Source organism: Populus euphratica, unplaced genomic scaffold, assembly GCF_000495115.2.
Source record: "Populus euphratica unplaced genomic scaffold, PopEup_1.0 scaffold267.1, whole genome shotgun sequence".
NCBI classification, from domain to species: Eukaryota; Viridiplantae; Streptophyta; class Magnoliopsida; order Malpighiales; family Salicaceae; genus Populus; species Populus euphratica.
Genome location: NW_011500049.1, coordinates 220,567 through 235,888, shown reverse-complemented (window position 1 = coordinate 235,888; position 15,322 = coordinate 220,567). Strand labels below are relative to the sequence as shown.

Genomic DNA, 15,322 nt, shown 5'->3' with positions numbered 1-15,322 from the left:
AAAAATATATTAAAATAATTTTTATTTTCAATAGGACGCATCAAAATTATAAAAAAATTAAAAATGTATATTAATTTAATATTTTTAAAAGGTAAATATACAATTAAAAACATACTCAAACACAATTTCAAATGAAAATATAAATAGCTTTAAAAACAGAAATTACTGCTCTTCGAAACCCGGTTGTAGAACACAAAATCTGGACACCAACTTCCCAAAGCTCCATTTGTTTATGTTTTTTTTTTTTTTTTTGTGTGGAATGATATGGTGTAATCTATGTCTTGCTATAATTATAGATTTGAAAGTATAAATTTAATTGGAAAGTCTTGCTCCAAACCTTAATTGAAAAAATATATATAATTTATAAAAAATTTCAAATTTATTTTTTCAAATTGTAATCACAAAAATTAACACAACGCCTAACCCACATCACATTACTGGTTTTATAGCACTAGGGTAAAGAAAGAGAGATTATGAAAAAGGCTATCACTGAAAAAACTAGAAGAGAATAAGATGCAGTGTACCTTCCTTGTAAATTAATTATTACTCGTTATAAATAATATTTTATTTTTGTTTTTTTATTTTTTAATATTATATTTATTTATTGGATTCTCATATTTTTATGATACAAATCCTGATTTTGACAAATTAGTTTGAATTATTTCTTTTTAAATTTCATCATTTAAAATTAAATTTAGTAAAACTTAAACTATGTAATTTGTCTCTCTTAATTTCTATTAGGTTATCTATAACTCTTAACTCGAGCACAAAGTTTAACAAGTTAATATAGATTGTTTCAAATTATTTTTATTAATTTTTTAATTTAGTTCAATTTATGAATTAAAAAATTAATTACATCTTAATAAAATAATAATATTTCACTTTTTTTTTATGGGTGCTAGCTCGACCTAAAAGCAACAAAGTTGCTAAAAACTTAGCTGGTCGACTTAGTTTTTACGAGTTATTATGTTGTTTAATTTAATAAAAAATCTAATAATACTATAAATATCTTAAATTTTACGAGTTTTAGATATAGATGCGAATATAGTAATAATTATAGTTTAAAGTATTTTTTTAAATATATTAAGATAATATTTTTTAAAATTATTTTTAATATCAACATATTAAAATAATATAATAAAAAATCTAATAATACTATAAATATCTTAAATTTTATGAGTTTTAGATATAGATGTGAATATAGTAATAATTATAATTTAAAGTATTTTTTTTAAATATATTAAGATAATATTTTTTAAAATTATTTTTAATATCAACATATTAAAATAATATAATAAAAAATCTAATAATACTATAAATATCTTAAATTTTATGAGTTTCATGTATACATATAAGTATAGTAATAATTGTAGTTTAAAGTATTTTTTATTAAAAATATATGAAGATAATATTTTTTAAAATTTTTAAAAATTATTTTTAATATCAATATATTAAAATAATATAAATATATAAAAAATAATTTTAAATAAAAAAATTAAATTTTTAAAAAACACAATTTCAAATCCATTTCCAAAAACTGCATCGTCCGCCAGTTTGACTACAGTTAGCAACAATGTATCCCATGCTCTTCTCTCGGGACAGGCAGTGTAATCAGGCCATTGATGGAGACCTATAAAAATGTGTGAAATGGAATGATTCATGTATTAGTCACTGAGATGCCTGGTTTTTATCTATTTATTTAGTACTTGGCGAGAAGAGAGGAAAGAGATCAGTGAGAGTGACCGGATATCGCTTGCGATGCAAACCATCGGCAACTGTGCACCGCACGTGCAGTCGTATCGTCAGCCACCTCGATTTCCAGTTTCTGGATCAAGGAAATTCAAAGAAAACGAGCCCTGCCACTTTTTTAATCTCTCGGGGAGAGGGTCTGCTTGGAACCGTGCCCATCGGTTTAAAAATGCATTGGAAAATATAACCACAGTAAATCAACCCAAGAGGGAGAGGATAAAGATGCGAACAAGCAAAAAACCGACGAAATTAGACGCATAAATTATAGTGTTGTTGAATTTCTTAAGTTATAAATCAATCATGTGCTTGACTGAACTGACTGGTAAGAGAACTTTGCATTATTAAAAGAGATATGATATCAAATTTATCGATTTTTCACATCAAAATAGAATTAATGGAGGAGCATAATCATTGTTTATAATCCATTTATTGCTACTGCGATTCTTAATAATGAGCTGTAATTATCATTGATTAAAACTTTATTGATTATTTGGTAATTTCAATCTCATGGGGTCCATCTACGGTGAGTTATCTGTATAGAAAATTATAATAAAAAACCATATTTAATGTTTTTTTCCAAATATTTCATGGCTCTTTAGAATTAAAGTTACTAAAATTGTTGACTCACGATTCAGTAAATATTAGTTATTTTAAAATGATGTTGTTAAAATTATTTCAAGATTTAAAAATACTGCTTTATTTTCTTATGTGAAATCAGATTCTGATCGGATTAAAAAAATTATAAATTAACTTATTAAACTATTCAGATTTAACTAAATTAATTTTCATTTATTTTTTTGAACCCAACCCGAACCCCATGCCGAGAGAGGTCTGCTTAGAATAATTTATTAAATAGTATTAATTTCTGTAAGAAAAAAATACAGGGAACTGGAAGTCTCGTGGGGGGCGGGGCCCACTGAGAGTGCCAGCTCAACTTTTAACAGGTTATCCTGTCATCCTGTGTCTTGACCATATACGGAAGCCTTTGCGGTCTCTTGCTTGACCACTTTTGCTTGCTTTTTTGGGCTCAATCGACCATGACACGTGGCCCATGGGAATCGTGCGTCCTCTCTCTTCGTGCCATCCTCTGCGTCGCAGTTAATTATTGTTTGTTTACCGAAATATTTAAACTTAATCTAAAATAATTGTTAATGTAAGCAGCAGCTGTAGCAGTGGAGCTGTGGAAGAATTGTCTAGTAGAGATTTGACCAATATTCTTTTGAGACAGTATACAGGTTGTCTTCTCTGTCATTGCCCGCGCCCTTTTCCTTCCCCATCTTTATTAATTAATGGATCATAAATTAGAGCTAAATTATTGTTCCCAAATATTACATCATATTCAGCTTAGTCATTAAACCCAACCAAATAATCAATTTAATTGAATAAATTTATATATTTTTTTTAAAAATTAAAATAATATCTTTTTAAAAAAATAATAGATTTTGATTAAATTAATCAAACTATAAGTGATTCTACGTTTTTTATTAGATCAACTTTCCTTGTGTTTTTGTTTTTTTTTTAAAAAAAAACCTAGTGCAGACCAGGTATTGGATTAACTTCCAAAGTTAGGTCAAGTTTATTGACAATGATATTTAATGTTATAATAATTGTTTTTTTAAAATATTTTTTGTTTAAAAATTTATTAAAATAATATATTTTTAAAAAAAAATTATTTTTGATAATAGCATATTAAAAAAATAGAAAATTATGTTTAAAATATTTTTTTGTTTAAAAATTTATTAAAATAATATTTTTTATAAAAAAATTATCTTTGATAATAGCATATTAAAAAAATATAAAATTATAAAAAATTAACTTAAAGAAAAAAATAATTTTTAAAAACACTTTTGAATGCAAAACAAACATAAATTTTGCTTAACATTTTAGATTAAATTTAAATTGAATTTGACTACATCAACTAAATTATTAAAAACTTGATTAAGTTGACCGAATTTAATCAAGTGAGTATCTTATATAATTTAACTAAATATCCAATGTAGATTGTATTTTAAATTTTGAATTTCTTGAATCAACAAAGAAAACTAAATTTAATAACTATGTTATTTTATTAAAATAATTATCTTAGTCATCAGTCAAATGCCCTGTATTTACCGCAGTTACATTCTACATGGAAGAAAGGAGCACGAACATGATGACCAAACTAATCAACTCGGATTATATCGGGGGATTCAGTACAGGTAATTTTACACTATTTAAAAAATAATTAATAGCATTTTATTAGTTATTTTTTAGATTTTACCTTTTAAAAAATAAAGACATATAACTAGAAAAGATAAATCATACATAAAAATATTATTATTATTTTTATTAGGTCAAAAATTTCAACTAGAAAAGATAAATCATACATAAAAATCTTATTATTATTATTTTTATAAGGTCATAAATTTTATATTCTCTTTCCTTTCCATTCTCGTCTTTTAAATTTAAAAGGACTCTACTCTATGTTTGTGTTTTTTCTTTAAAATAAACCTAAAAAATTAACAAATCTTAAGAGCTACACTCTCAACACGTCAAGTTTTCCCATCTTGCTGGAAACTCATCCATGTAATAAATCTCCATCTATCCATGATAACAAAACTCCTACAAGACTGAGCTGATAACATGAGAATTAATACTATAAATTTCTCCTGTTATTTCAGCAAGTGCCGAATCATTTTGGAGAATTGATGTGTGAGAAATCCCACCAATTCTAATTACCTTGAGGGGTTGATGTTTCTCCTCAGACCACAATTTCTCAAGTGCCAGTAGGCTTGCCATGTTTACCGTGCCATCTCCATCCCCATAAACAACATCCGGCTGCTCATCAAAACCATTTTCCCCGTAGAATAAGGTCTCCGGTGTCCTAACGTCACTGCCGATTATACATGTGATAGGAACCTCTGGGGCAATCAATTGCTCCATTAAAGGCAAAATCCGGGTTGTATAAGGATAAACACCTCTGGAAAATCCAATGTCACTAAGAAATCGAGTGATTTCATGGGCTGAATAAGTAGCATTTGGCGTGATAACAAGTTTTCTTTCACCAAATACTTTTGCATTAGGCAAAAGCCATGAGTTGCTTTCTGAAGTCCTTTGCTCTTCTCTTACAAGCAATGGATCAACAAAGGGCACTCCTAGTGTATACCCCGAAGCAAAAGTAACCATCTGCACCACTGTACCACCCCATGGAGTAGAAAGTGCAACAAAGTGTTTGATATATTTTTTACGCCAAGATATTGGGTTCTTGTTGAGAAGCTGGAGCACAAAGAGACCTCCTAAACTGTGGGAGACAATAATTACTGGCTTCCCTCCATTGTTTCTGCTTGCTTTTTCTACGAGATCTTTCAAGTCCAGCAAAAACTTGGAACCAACCTTTGATGGGTGCCCTTCTGCAGCCAAGCCATACCGAAAATCATATGGGGCTCCAAATAGAGTTTCACCACTAACATATCCAATTTCTTCTAAAGATTCCACTAGTGGAGCCATGTATGCCGTGGCTCGCCTGCAATCCATGTTGCAGAGATATATTGTATTGGTTGTTAAGATTGAAATTAAGATTAAAGGCAGCAGCCAATTAATTAAATATATCATTTCACACTCAATTAAATAAACTTTTTTATTTTTTACAATTGATTATAGAAATTAAACCTTGAATATTAATGTAAGTAGACGATATATGCCAGTTTCACCAAAATAAATATATAACACAAGAGGCTTACTTGAGACTGGGGTCGAGGTAGAGAAGGGACTGAGTGGAGCCAAAATGTAGCACTCTGGTTTCAACCCCAGGAGCATTACGGTAATCATCAGTATCTTTATCATAGAAGAGCATCATACGATCAGCAAAACATTGAGTGAATGGTGCTAACAGGACCCCGGGATCAAACCATAGCCTGAACCAACCTCCCTTTTGCTTCAAGATTGGGTACCAATGGCAGAACAGGCTCGAGGGCTTGTAGCCACGGGTTAGTCTGGCTTCTAGTTGGTTTCCACCATTTCCTGGTACTAAGATCACGGGGTGGAGATTGCTGGTTGCTTGACAAGCGTAGAACATCATGGACATACAAAGTATTCCCAGCTTGAGCATCAATCTCTTCATGTCTTGTTTTCTACTAAGACATGAAGTGAGATAGAGGAATGGCTAGGTCTTTATGTGCTCACATGACTTGCAAGTTTCAGAACCTTGTAATCTCTCCGACGACTTTGAGGTGGAGAAAGTGACACGTTGTAGAGTAAAGGTTTGGTCCTTCCTTATCCTCCGATGACCTCTCATTATTTTGTACAAGGCCCAAAGGGAAGCTCAGCTTGAAAACAAACATGGGCTTGATCGAAGGAAAATGCAAACACTTGCCTACACCCCCAATTCACATGAGCCTACCCATGCAAGTTGAGGAACGTTGCTGGATTAAGGTGGAAGCCCATTGCACTCTACATGATTACAATTTACAAGCCTCGCTGATATTTTTAGGTGGTGGAGGGTGGAAATGAATCCCTCGTATTCATGTTTTGAAGAAAATATAACCAATCATGTTTCAGGCTTTATTATTGATTTTGATTCAATGATTTAGATTAATTTAGGAAATAAAATAATAAGGAATTGAATTATTTCTATATTTATCATAAACTAAATCATGATCATTTAAATTAAATTAACTGTGTAAAATTAATAGATACGATGGTCATATTGTTATATAAACATGAAGAAATCTCAGTTTCTTTTGTTTTTATTCTTGCTGAATTAATATATATAAAAACTAAACACTAGACAACAATTTCATTTGAAAAATATTGTATAAATTACCAATTTATCTACTATTATGAAAAAAAAGTAAAATATTGAAGAAATACAAAGACGCTTAATAAAACATATTATAAGACAGTAGTAAGCTTGAAAACATGTACCGATAATTAGTGTTTTTATTAGTTTTTAATTATTATTTTGAGATAACAAATAAAAACATGTCTAGCTAGAAGAATAAAAATAAAATAAAATAATTTATTTTTTAAACAATTTTCAAATAAGTTCCTGTATTAGAGCATCTCCAATCCAAAATGCTATTTTGAAAAGCTAAATTGATAAAATAGCATTTTGAATAGTATAAATATAGCTTATCTTACCATATCTATTCCAATGGAAAAAAGCCATTTGAAGAGCCATTTATATTGGAGTGAAAAAAATAAGTGTTTTATTATTTCTTAATATTATTTAATGTTATTTTTTTCCACATGTCTACATTTAATTAGTCTATTTTTTTAGTGGTCCCACTTTGTTGGTTTTGGCTCTTTAAAGAGATATGTAGAAATAGCATTTGTGGGAGAAAAAAGGCATTTTAGCATTTTGTTTGGCTTCTCCATTGGAGTATGCAAAACAAAAAAAAAAACAAAAATATTAATTTTTTATTTTTGACTATTCACTTGACTTCTCCATTGGAAATGCTCAATAAAATAAAATAATTTATTTTTTAAACAGTTTTCAAATAAGTTTCTGTATTAGACATGTCTTTTCTTTTTCAACCACTCCATTTTTTCTATTCAAGAACTTTCCTAATCAACGGAAGCGCTATAAAGATGCTAAACTTTGACATATTACCCACGCAGGAAAATCGGTCTGCTGTCTTAATCTCCTTTTACCTAACGACCACACATGGTTCAGCCAGCTAATCCATCGGCTTAGTTCCATGCTCAATACCATGGGCACATCTCTCATCGAAGAACAGAACCAACAATCTATTTCTGTTCCAGAAATAAGAAGAAGAAGAAGCAGCGTTTCATTTCCCTTTGTTTTCTCTTACCTGCGCGTGGTGTTGTTTCCGAACATGTAAGCAGTGGCACTAAGCGTTCCGAAAAGACTATCTGTTGTTGACACATTAGACTTGTTGAAGATTTAGTTGTGGGAAGGGGCTGATGAAGAATCTGGATCATTGGATTATTCGATTATGAATCGTTGGATGAATTTAAATCGACAATAATTTTTTTTGATCAACTCAGTGAGTCAAGCTAGATTTAAGAAGAAGTAAATAATTGACCAATGGTTTCTAGAAGCTATATACAATGGGTACCCGCGGATTTAGGTGAAGCTGGCTAGTCGTTAATGCTCGCGTTTGCTTCTCCATTCCATAAATTGTTCCTTGAATTAGGCTTCCTCACCGACCCAGCTTGGAATAACTGGGCATGCAAAATCTCATTCCATCAATTTATTATGCAGCTGGTCGGGCACCGCCACATAACTAGCCAGCTCGGTTCCTTCAATGATTCAGCTTCCGACTTTGAAAGCAAATCCAGCCACTTGGCATTCCTTTTTTTCTCTTAAAAAAAAAAAAACTTGTATATGCTTTGCTTACTCAGCATTGCTCCTGAGCATCAAAGACTTCGCAGCCATTAAACACACTGTTTTTAGCTTTACAGTTTGCATGAAAACGTGTTATTTCTCAACTATATTTTTAAAACCTGACCTAGAACAACCTTTGAGTCTTGAGCTGAAGTGATCAATAATATTTTTAAAACCTGACCTAGAACAACCTTTGAGTCTTGAGCTGAAGCGATCAATAATATTTTTTTTAAAATAATTAAAATAATATTGTTTTAATAAAAATATATTTTTTTAAAAAAATTAATTGATTGATAACTGATTTTTTAACACATAAAACCTAAATTGGCCAAATAACTCAAGTTTTTTTTAAAAAAAACTTGTAACAATTCAGGCTATAAATTGATGATATGTATTATATTAAATTCCGATTTAAGTTTTGAAATGATTTAATATATTAAATTCCCTTCCCATAATGTTAATACTTCCATGCTTTAGATTTTCCATGATCAAGATTCTTTTAAGCTCAAAATTAATAATTTGGTATGAGCAGTACATTTTAATACATCATCTCTAGCATAGTAGCATGAGAGGATTTATCTCAATTAGCAGAAATTATTTGGTACAATATTAGATAATACAGTTGAGACGGGAGTGTTTATGGCAAAGGGATAGCTATTAATTAGTCCAATTAACTGTCAGCGGCCGAGCCCGGGACACTCGGTAGCTTGCCATGTAGCCAGATCGTTGTTCTAGAATACAAGTTACAAAGACAACTCACCAGTCGGATAGGCGTCCAACTTCAGCTGCCGTACGGCAACTAAAATTTCTTCTCGTACTTTTCAAGCGTTAATAGCACAATTTATTTTTATATTTTTAAAGTATTTTTTAAAATATTTTTATTTTTTAAAATATTTTTTATTGATTTTAGATAGTTTACATACAGATATTAAAAATAAATTTTAAAAAATAAAAAATATTATTTTAATATATTTTCAAATAAAAAATATTTTAAAAAATAATAATTACTATAATACTTGGATAAATTTAAGATTCATCTAATCATCTCAAGTTAATGTAAAAATTATTATATTAATTTAAGTTTATGGCTGTTGCAGTTGTTATTAATGATTTAATTAAAATCTAGATTAAATTTAACAAGGTTAACTAAATCACAAGTTAACTAAATTATATTAAATTTTTTTAATATTAATTTAGTCAGGTTTAAACTTGATTGATTAGATGAAATAAACTAAGTTATGAGTCAAATTATAAGAAGAGTATTGGGTTTCATTGAGTCAATATATTTTTCTAATACAGTTTAAAACTTTGGATTTAACAACTATATGAAAAGGCTATTTTCAAGGTGGTAATGAGAAATTAGGAAATAACGACTAGTGTCCAAATGAATATTCATCCATTAGATGAGTCAGCAGAGAGGCAGGCAAGATATGGAATGCTGATTACAAAATTCAAGGATAAAACTCGCCTTTGGTCAACCTTTTCCAGCAACTTGTCCGTTTTAGTCTGCTTCATCTGCTAAAATTCTCCTCACGTTCTTATCCAGTGTGTGCGTTGAAAAACAGAAAAGAAAATGAAAAGTCTAAATCCAACGCCTGCCTTCGTTTCATACCAGCAGCCTAATTGTTTTCATCGATCATCTACTCTACATATATAACCAAATCCCACCTAACCTAACTCCGCTGCCAATTCTCCTTCTCTCTGTCTCTCAAAATTTGCAACGATTTTTTTTTTTTCTCTCTGTCTCTCAAAATTTGCAACGATATATATTTTTTTTTAACAAATATCCCATTTTAATTCACAATCTTGATCACCTTCCAGAACCATTGTTATTAGCTAGCTAGAATCCAACATGAAGACAAAAGCACACAACCAAAGCAAGTTCATGCGAGTCATTACAATCCCATTGAGAGTTTTGTGTAAGGCAAGGGATGTTTATGTTAAGAGCATGACAGATTGCTCGATGGGGATGAGATATGGCCCTTCCATGGTCTCGCGAGCAGGACAACACCCTCCCCTGCCCAGGAGTTTCAGTGTTAGCTCATCAAGGTCTGATCATGACGGTGAAGATTACAGAGAGCTTGTTAGAGCTGCTTCTGCCAGGAGCTTGGGTCACAGCAATGAAATTGAGATGTACATGCAGCTATTGAGGCAGCAGCAATCATCGATGATGATGGGGTCCAAAAAGGTGTTGCCAAAGAGTTGCAGTGTTGGAATGGGGTTCATGGGCAAGATTGATGAAGACAAACCATGTGTTTTTGAAGCAGGTGTTGTTGATGTAAAGCCACAGTTGGGTCCGAGAAGCAGTAGCTGTGCTGTTGGAAAAGGAAGGGTTGCCTTCTGAATTGTTTGTGAGGGATCCACCATGAGGAGAGGTAAGTCAAGGGGCTCTCCCTCATGGTTAATTTGGCTCAATTCTTTCCTCCTGTTGTTGATGCTTGGGTAATGGACTGTAATGATCGCTCATCATGGAAGTATATGAATTTTGGGCTTTTGGGAATATCTGCATCTTTGTATATTCAAATGAATGAAATTTGAATCCATATTGAAGAAGAGAAGAATGAAGAACATCATCTCATTGTTTATTTCCAACTCCATTCCTCCTTAGATTTTCTCTTAATTTTTTATCATTCATTTATCAAAATAAATAAAAAAGAAAATATTTGCAAGTTAAATAACTATATTTAGGACATTTTTTTTTTAATATTCTATTAAAATGAAAAATGAAGAATTTCCTCTAGGACAAATGACGTGGCTAGTTGGAGACAAGTGTGACGGCGTGGGGATGGTGGTGAAGGATGGCGTATGTTTGTGATATCAAAATGATAATACTAACAGTAGTGACAAAGTGATTGATGATGTGTCAAAATAAATTATGTTTAAAAATGATATTTAGATAATATTTAATTAAATGTTTATCTTAATATTTTTTTTCTTTATAGCTCAAAAAGTATATAATTGATGATAAAAATTCTAATATCTACAAAATAATCTCTAACCTTTTGTTTTGACAAGTGGATGGATTGAAATCATTTGATCTTGATAATATTAATGAGAAATAAAAATTTATAACACTTCACTAATAAAAAATACATATAAAAGATACATATACTTTATAGACTATTAATAATATGAAAATAATAATAAACTATTAAAATATTTTTTATACGTCAATAAATATAGGATGATGAGTATATATTGATAATTTATATTAATAGGCTTAAAATAAACCTTCATGGTTATGATATGATTTTTTAACGACTTCCAAAACCAATAGGGTTAGGTGTATTGCAAAGTCTAGGATAGATGAGTTTGTTGGTTTATAATCTTTGGGTTAATACATGATTAAATCCAAGTATATAAATTTTTAGATTCATGTTAATTTGACAATAGCTGAATTTAAGTATATTGAGTTTGATAAGTTACTACTCAAGTACTTGTTAAATCTTTGTTGATTTGGGCTAAGCATATGAATAAATTCAAAGATATTTATCAGATCCAAATTGACTTGTGTTCGACACATAACCAAACCCAAATATATTGGGTCTGATGAGTTGTTAAATATATGTAATCCTGGATTCAGTATATGGTTAAACCCAAATGTAATGGGTATAATAACTTACCAGATCTATACTAACTTGGATTCAACACATGACAAAACCCTAGTATATTGGGTTTAATAATTTGTTAGATTTATATTTACTTGGGCTTAACACATAATTGAACACTAGTATATTATATCCGACTAAATCCATATTTTCTTGGTTTATCATCTTATGATGGATTCATGTTCTTTCACAAAGATTAAAATATTAAGTTAAAAAGTCTGACTCATTAATAATGATTGATATAGAGGTTGCATGATGCTAGAAGTGGTGAATATGCAAGACTGAAAAATAAATAACATGCTTAATAATTTTATTCCTTTATATTTTTTTAGGATTTTTCATTACTTTTATTTTATTTTTAGGTTTTTTAGTTTGTTTAAATTGTTTTTTGGTTTATTTATGGAGTTGCAAACCTCATAAAAAGACCGACTACTTTAAAAAAATATTCAATAATAAAATTATGAATTAGGATTTATCTATAATTTTTTCTTTTGAAAATTTTATATTCTTGTGCGTGAGTATTTTCTTTATTGTTTATGTTTACATAAGTTGGTATCATAGTCCAACAATTTTTAGTGATTAGTTATTGTATGTTGTTAAATAATCATGTATTAAAAATATAGTTACAAAACAAGATGTGATCATAGAAGGTGATGAAGTGTTTTTCCCTCGAAAAGAAGAATTTTAAAAATTAGTAATAGAACATATATAAAAACAAATGCAACATTGACTTCCCAATTCAATTAATAGTGATAAAGTGGCAAAGGCAAGTTGAAGAATAGTCATGTCAATTAACATAAATGAAGGAGAGAAAACTATATATATATATATATATATTATGATGATTACAATAATAATTATATTATATATAATAAAAATAATGATAATGATGATATGATCAATGATGTTCTCATTAATAATTTAGAGGTTAAGTACAAAAAAAATATAAAAAACATGGAAACTTAACAAAAAAAAATATTTATCTAAACTATGTTGATCTTTCTTATTACAAGTTTATTGTTCTGATTAAGATAGATGTGTTTAAGAGGTATGTGAATATAATACATATTAATTAAGTAAGTTTGAGATTTTCAATCTACTATTACTACTACTTTATAAGTCAATGGAAACAAAATAATTTATTAATTGTTGTTTCTTATATAAATTTTAAGATGAATGATCAAAGTTGATTTCTAAAATTGTTATATACTTGAAAAATAAACAAAAAAAAGTTAAGGACCTTTAATTAGACATTTACATGATCGAGACAACAGTAATTTAAACTCAAGAAAGATTTTTTTTTCAACCTAGAGAGACTGATGTAAGAGGTTTTTATGAAAAATTATTTTTCTTTAATTATTTTTTAGGAAATTAAATAATATGCTTAATAATTCTATTTTTACTAATTTATTTAGGATTTTTGTTACTTTTCTTATCTTTTTAAGTTTTCTAGCTTGTTGATTTTTGTATTTATTTAAAGAATTGTAAAATTTTTGAAAAATAGACTACCTGAAAAGAAATATTCAATAATAAAATTATAAATTAGAGATTTTATTTTATTCATTCTTTTAAAATAATTATAATCCCGTGGTTATTGTTTTTCTTGTGTTATTTTATCTCTATAATAATGGTGAAGGCTTGATAGTTGAAAAGGTGATAAAATGATGGTGGCAATTTTAGTGATTTTTAAGAGTGAGTGTTTGTAGCTGAAAATTTTCCTTTTAAATTATTGCAATTAACAATTGCAATAAGTTTACATGAATGTCATATGTATAAAAGTCTCACCCTGCGTGCATGGATTCTAGAATTCAATATATCTATAAGACGTTAATGTTAATGGAGTCTATCGTTTTAAAGGAAATAATCTTTTTTCCTTAAAATGCTTTTCTTTCAAAATTAATACTATTAAAAAATATTTTCTGTCTTATTTTTTTTAGTAAAATGAAATAGTAAAAAAAGTGACTGAATCATATTTAGATTTGTTAAGTAAAATGATAATGTAAAATTAACTCTAAGATTTAATTTAAAATTTAAATTATATAAGAATCTATGTTGTAGGACCAAATCAAATTAAAAAGTTTAAGAGAAACCATGCAAGAAATTATATTTTTTTGAATGGATTTTTATTTAAAAAAATTAATATATAATTAAATAGTATAACATGACACGAGATTATATTTTTTTTATCCGTATCAATTTTTCTGTTTTTTTATTTATTTAATTTTTGGTTACAATTGATTTTTTTAATACTTCTTGACATAAATGATTTATCTATTAGTTTTATTAAACATAAATGTTAAGTTTTTAATTCGTGTTTGAAAATTTCCTTAATTTTTCTTTAAAAAACTCAACACTTGTAATTTTTTTTTCATTTAATTTAACTTTTGATCCGCCCGCAGCTGAGGGCGGACGCTAAAGACTAGTAAATACTTATGTCCGTATGAATATTCACCACTAGATGAGTCCGTAGCGAGACAGGCCTGAAATGGAATGTTAATCCCATTGTCCAAATGGTACCCGGAAATGTGTCCTTTCTAGTCTGCTTCTGCTTCTTCTGCTCACTCTCCACATGTTAATCTCTTAGGTTTTCTTCTCCAGTGTGTCTGGCAAAATAAAAATAAAAAAGAAGTCCAAATACAAAACCTGCCGGCTGCCTTCGATTATACCTGTAGCATAATTGTTGTCATCATCTCCTCTACATGTATAACCAAACCCCACAAACCTAATCCCATTGCCAATTCTTCCTCTCCCTGCCTCTCAAAATTTGCAACGATATTTTTTGTTCAAGTATCCCATTTTAATCCACTACCCTGATCACTTTCCAAAGCCCTTTGTTGTTAGCTAGCTAGCTAGAATACAAGATGAAGACTAAAGCACAGAACCAAAGCAAGTTCATGCGAGTCATGACAATCCCAGTGAGAGTTTTGTGTAAAGCAAGGGACGTTTATGTTAAAAGCATGACAGACTTCTCGATGAGGATGAATAATGGTCCTTCCATGGCCTTGCCCAGGAGTTTCAGTGTTGGCTCATCATCAAGGTCTGATGACGGTGAAGATTACAGACAGCTTGTTAGAGCTGCTTCTGCCAGGAGCTTAGGTCACAGCAATGAAATCGAGATGTACATGCAGCAATTGAGGCAGCAGCAATCATCGATGACGATGGGATCCGAAAAGGTGTTGCCGAAGAGTTCCAGTGTTGGGATGCGTTGCATGGGAAGGATTGATGAAGACAAATCATGTGTTTTTGAAGAAGTTGGCGTTGATGTCAAGCCACAGTTGGGTCCAAGAAGCAGAAGCTATGCTGTTGGAAAAGGAAGGAATGCCTGTTGATTTGTTTGGGAGGGATTCACCGAGTTAAAAGAGTTTCTTCTTCATGGTGGTGATAATAGCAGTTCTTGTGGTGGTTAAAATGGTGAATTGAATAAAGTACATGTATATGGTAATTTATCTAATTAACTGTTGATTGAAAGGATATTTGAAATAGGAAAAACGTTTTCCTGTAAGTATTTTTCTATATAAAAAAAAACACCCTCAATTCGTCCATTGAACTCCTTTCTTCCACACAAGCCGAAGGATGGTACCATTAAGCTTAAACCCACTTGGAAATCACAGAGGTAAGCATTTGGAGGTATTACAAG

The 15,322-nt window shown here is 29.8% G+C and overlaps 3 protein-coding genes across 3 annotated transcripts; 2 read left to right on the top strand and 1 right to left on the bottom strand.

The window, feature by feature from the left end:
- Positions 1 to 4,265: 4,265 nt before the first annotated feature.
- Positions 4,266 to 5,980, bottom strand: LOC105107604 (lecithin-cholesterol acyltransferase-like 1). Its single transcript, XM_011001593.1, has 2 exons — positions 5,469 to 5,980; positions 4,266 to 5,251 (listed from the first exon to the last, which is right to left on the bottom strand). The coding sequence occupies exons 1-2, from the start codon at positions 5,846 to 5,848 to the stop codon at positions 4,351 to 4,353; spliced, it is 1,281 nt and encodes a 426-aa protein (XP_010999895.1). The 5' UTR covers positions 5,849 to 5,980; the 3' UTR covers positions 4,266 to 4,350.
- A 3,949-nt stretch (positions 5,981 to 9,929) lies between these two features.
- Positions 9,930 to 10,421, top strand: LOC105107633 (uncharacterized). The gene has a single exon (XM_011001635.1). The coding sequence runs from the start codon at positions 9,930 to 9,932 to the stop codon at positions 10,419 to 10,421; it is 492 nt and encodes a 163-aa protein (XP_010999937.1).
- Positions 10,422 to 14,159: 3,738 nt separating this feature from the next.
- LOC105107603 (uncharacterized) lies at positions 14,160 to 15,156 on the top strand. The gene has a single exon (XM_011001592.1). It carries the CDS (start codon positions 14,547 to 14,549, stop codon positions 15,012 to 15,014), a length of 468 nt encoding a protein of 155 aa, XP_010999894.1. The 5' UTR covers positions 14,160 to 14,546; the 3' UTR covers positions 15,015 to 15,156.
- The last annotated feature ends 166 nt before the right edge of the window (positions 15,157 to 15,322 follow it).

Excerpts from the sequence above, each read along its gene's own strand:
- LOC105107633 (XM_011001635.1), top strand. The coding sequence starts at position 9,930 with ATGAAGACAAAAGCACACAACCAAAGCAAGTTCATGCGAGTCATTACA.
- LOC105107603 (XM_011001592.1), top strand. The coding sequence starts at position 14,547 with ATGAAGACTAAAGCACAGAACCAAAGCAAGTTCATGCGAGTCATGACA.
- LOC105107604 (XM_011001593.1), bottom strand. The coding sequence starts at position 5,848 with ATGAAGAGATTGATGCTCAAGCTGGGAATACTTTGTATGTCCATGATG. Across the intron at positions 5,252-5,468 it reads TACCTCGACCCCAGTCTCAA|GCGAGCCACGGCATACATGG; the intron begins GTAAGCCTCTTG and ends CATGGATTGCAG.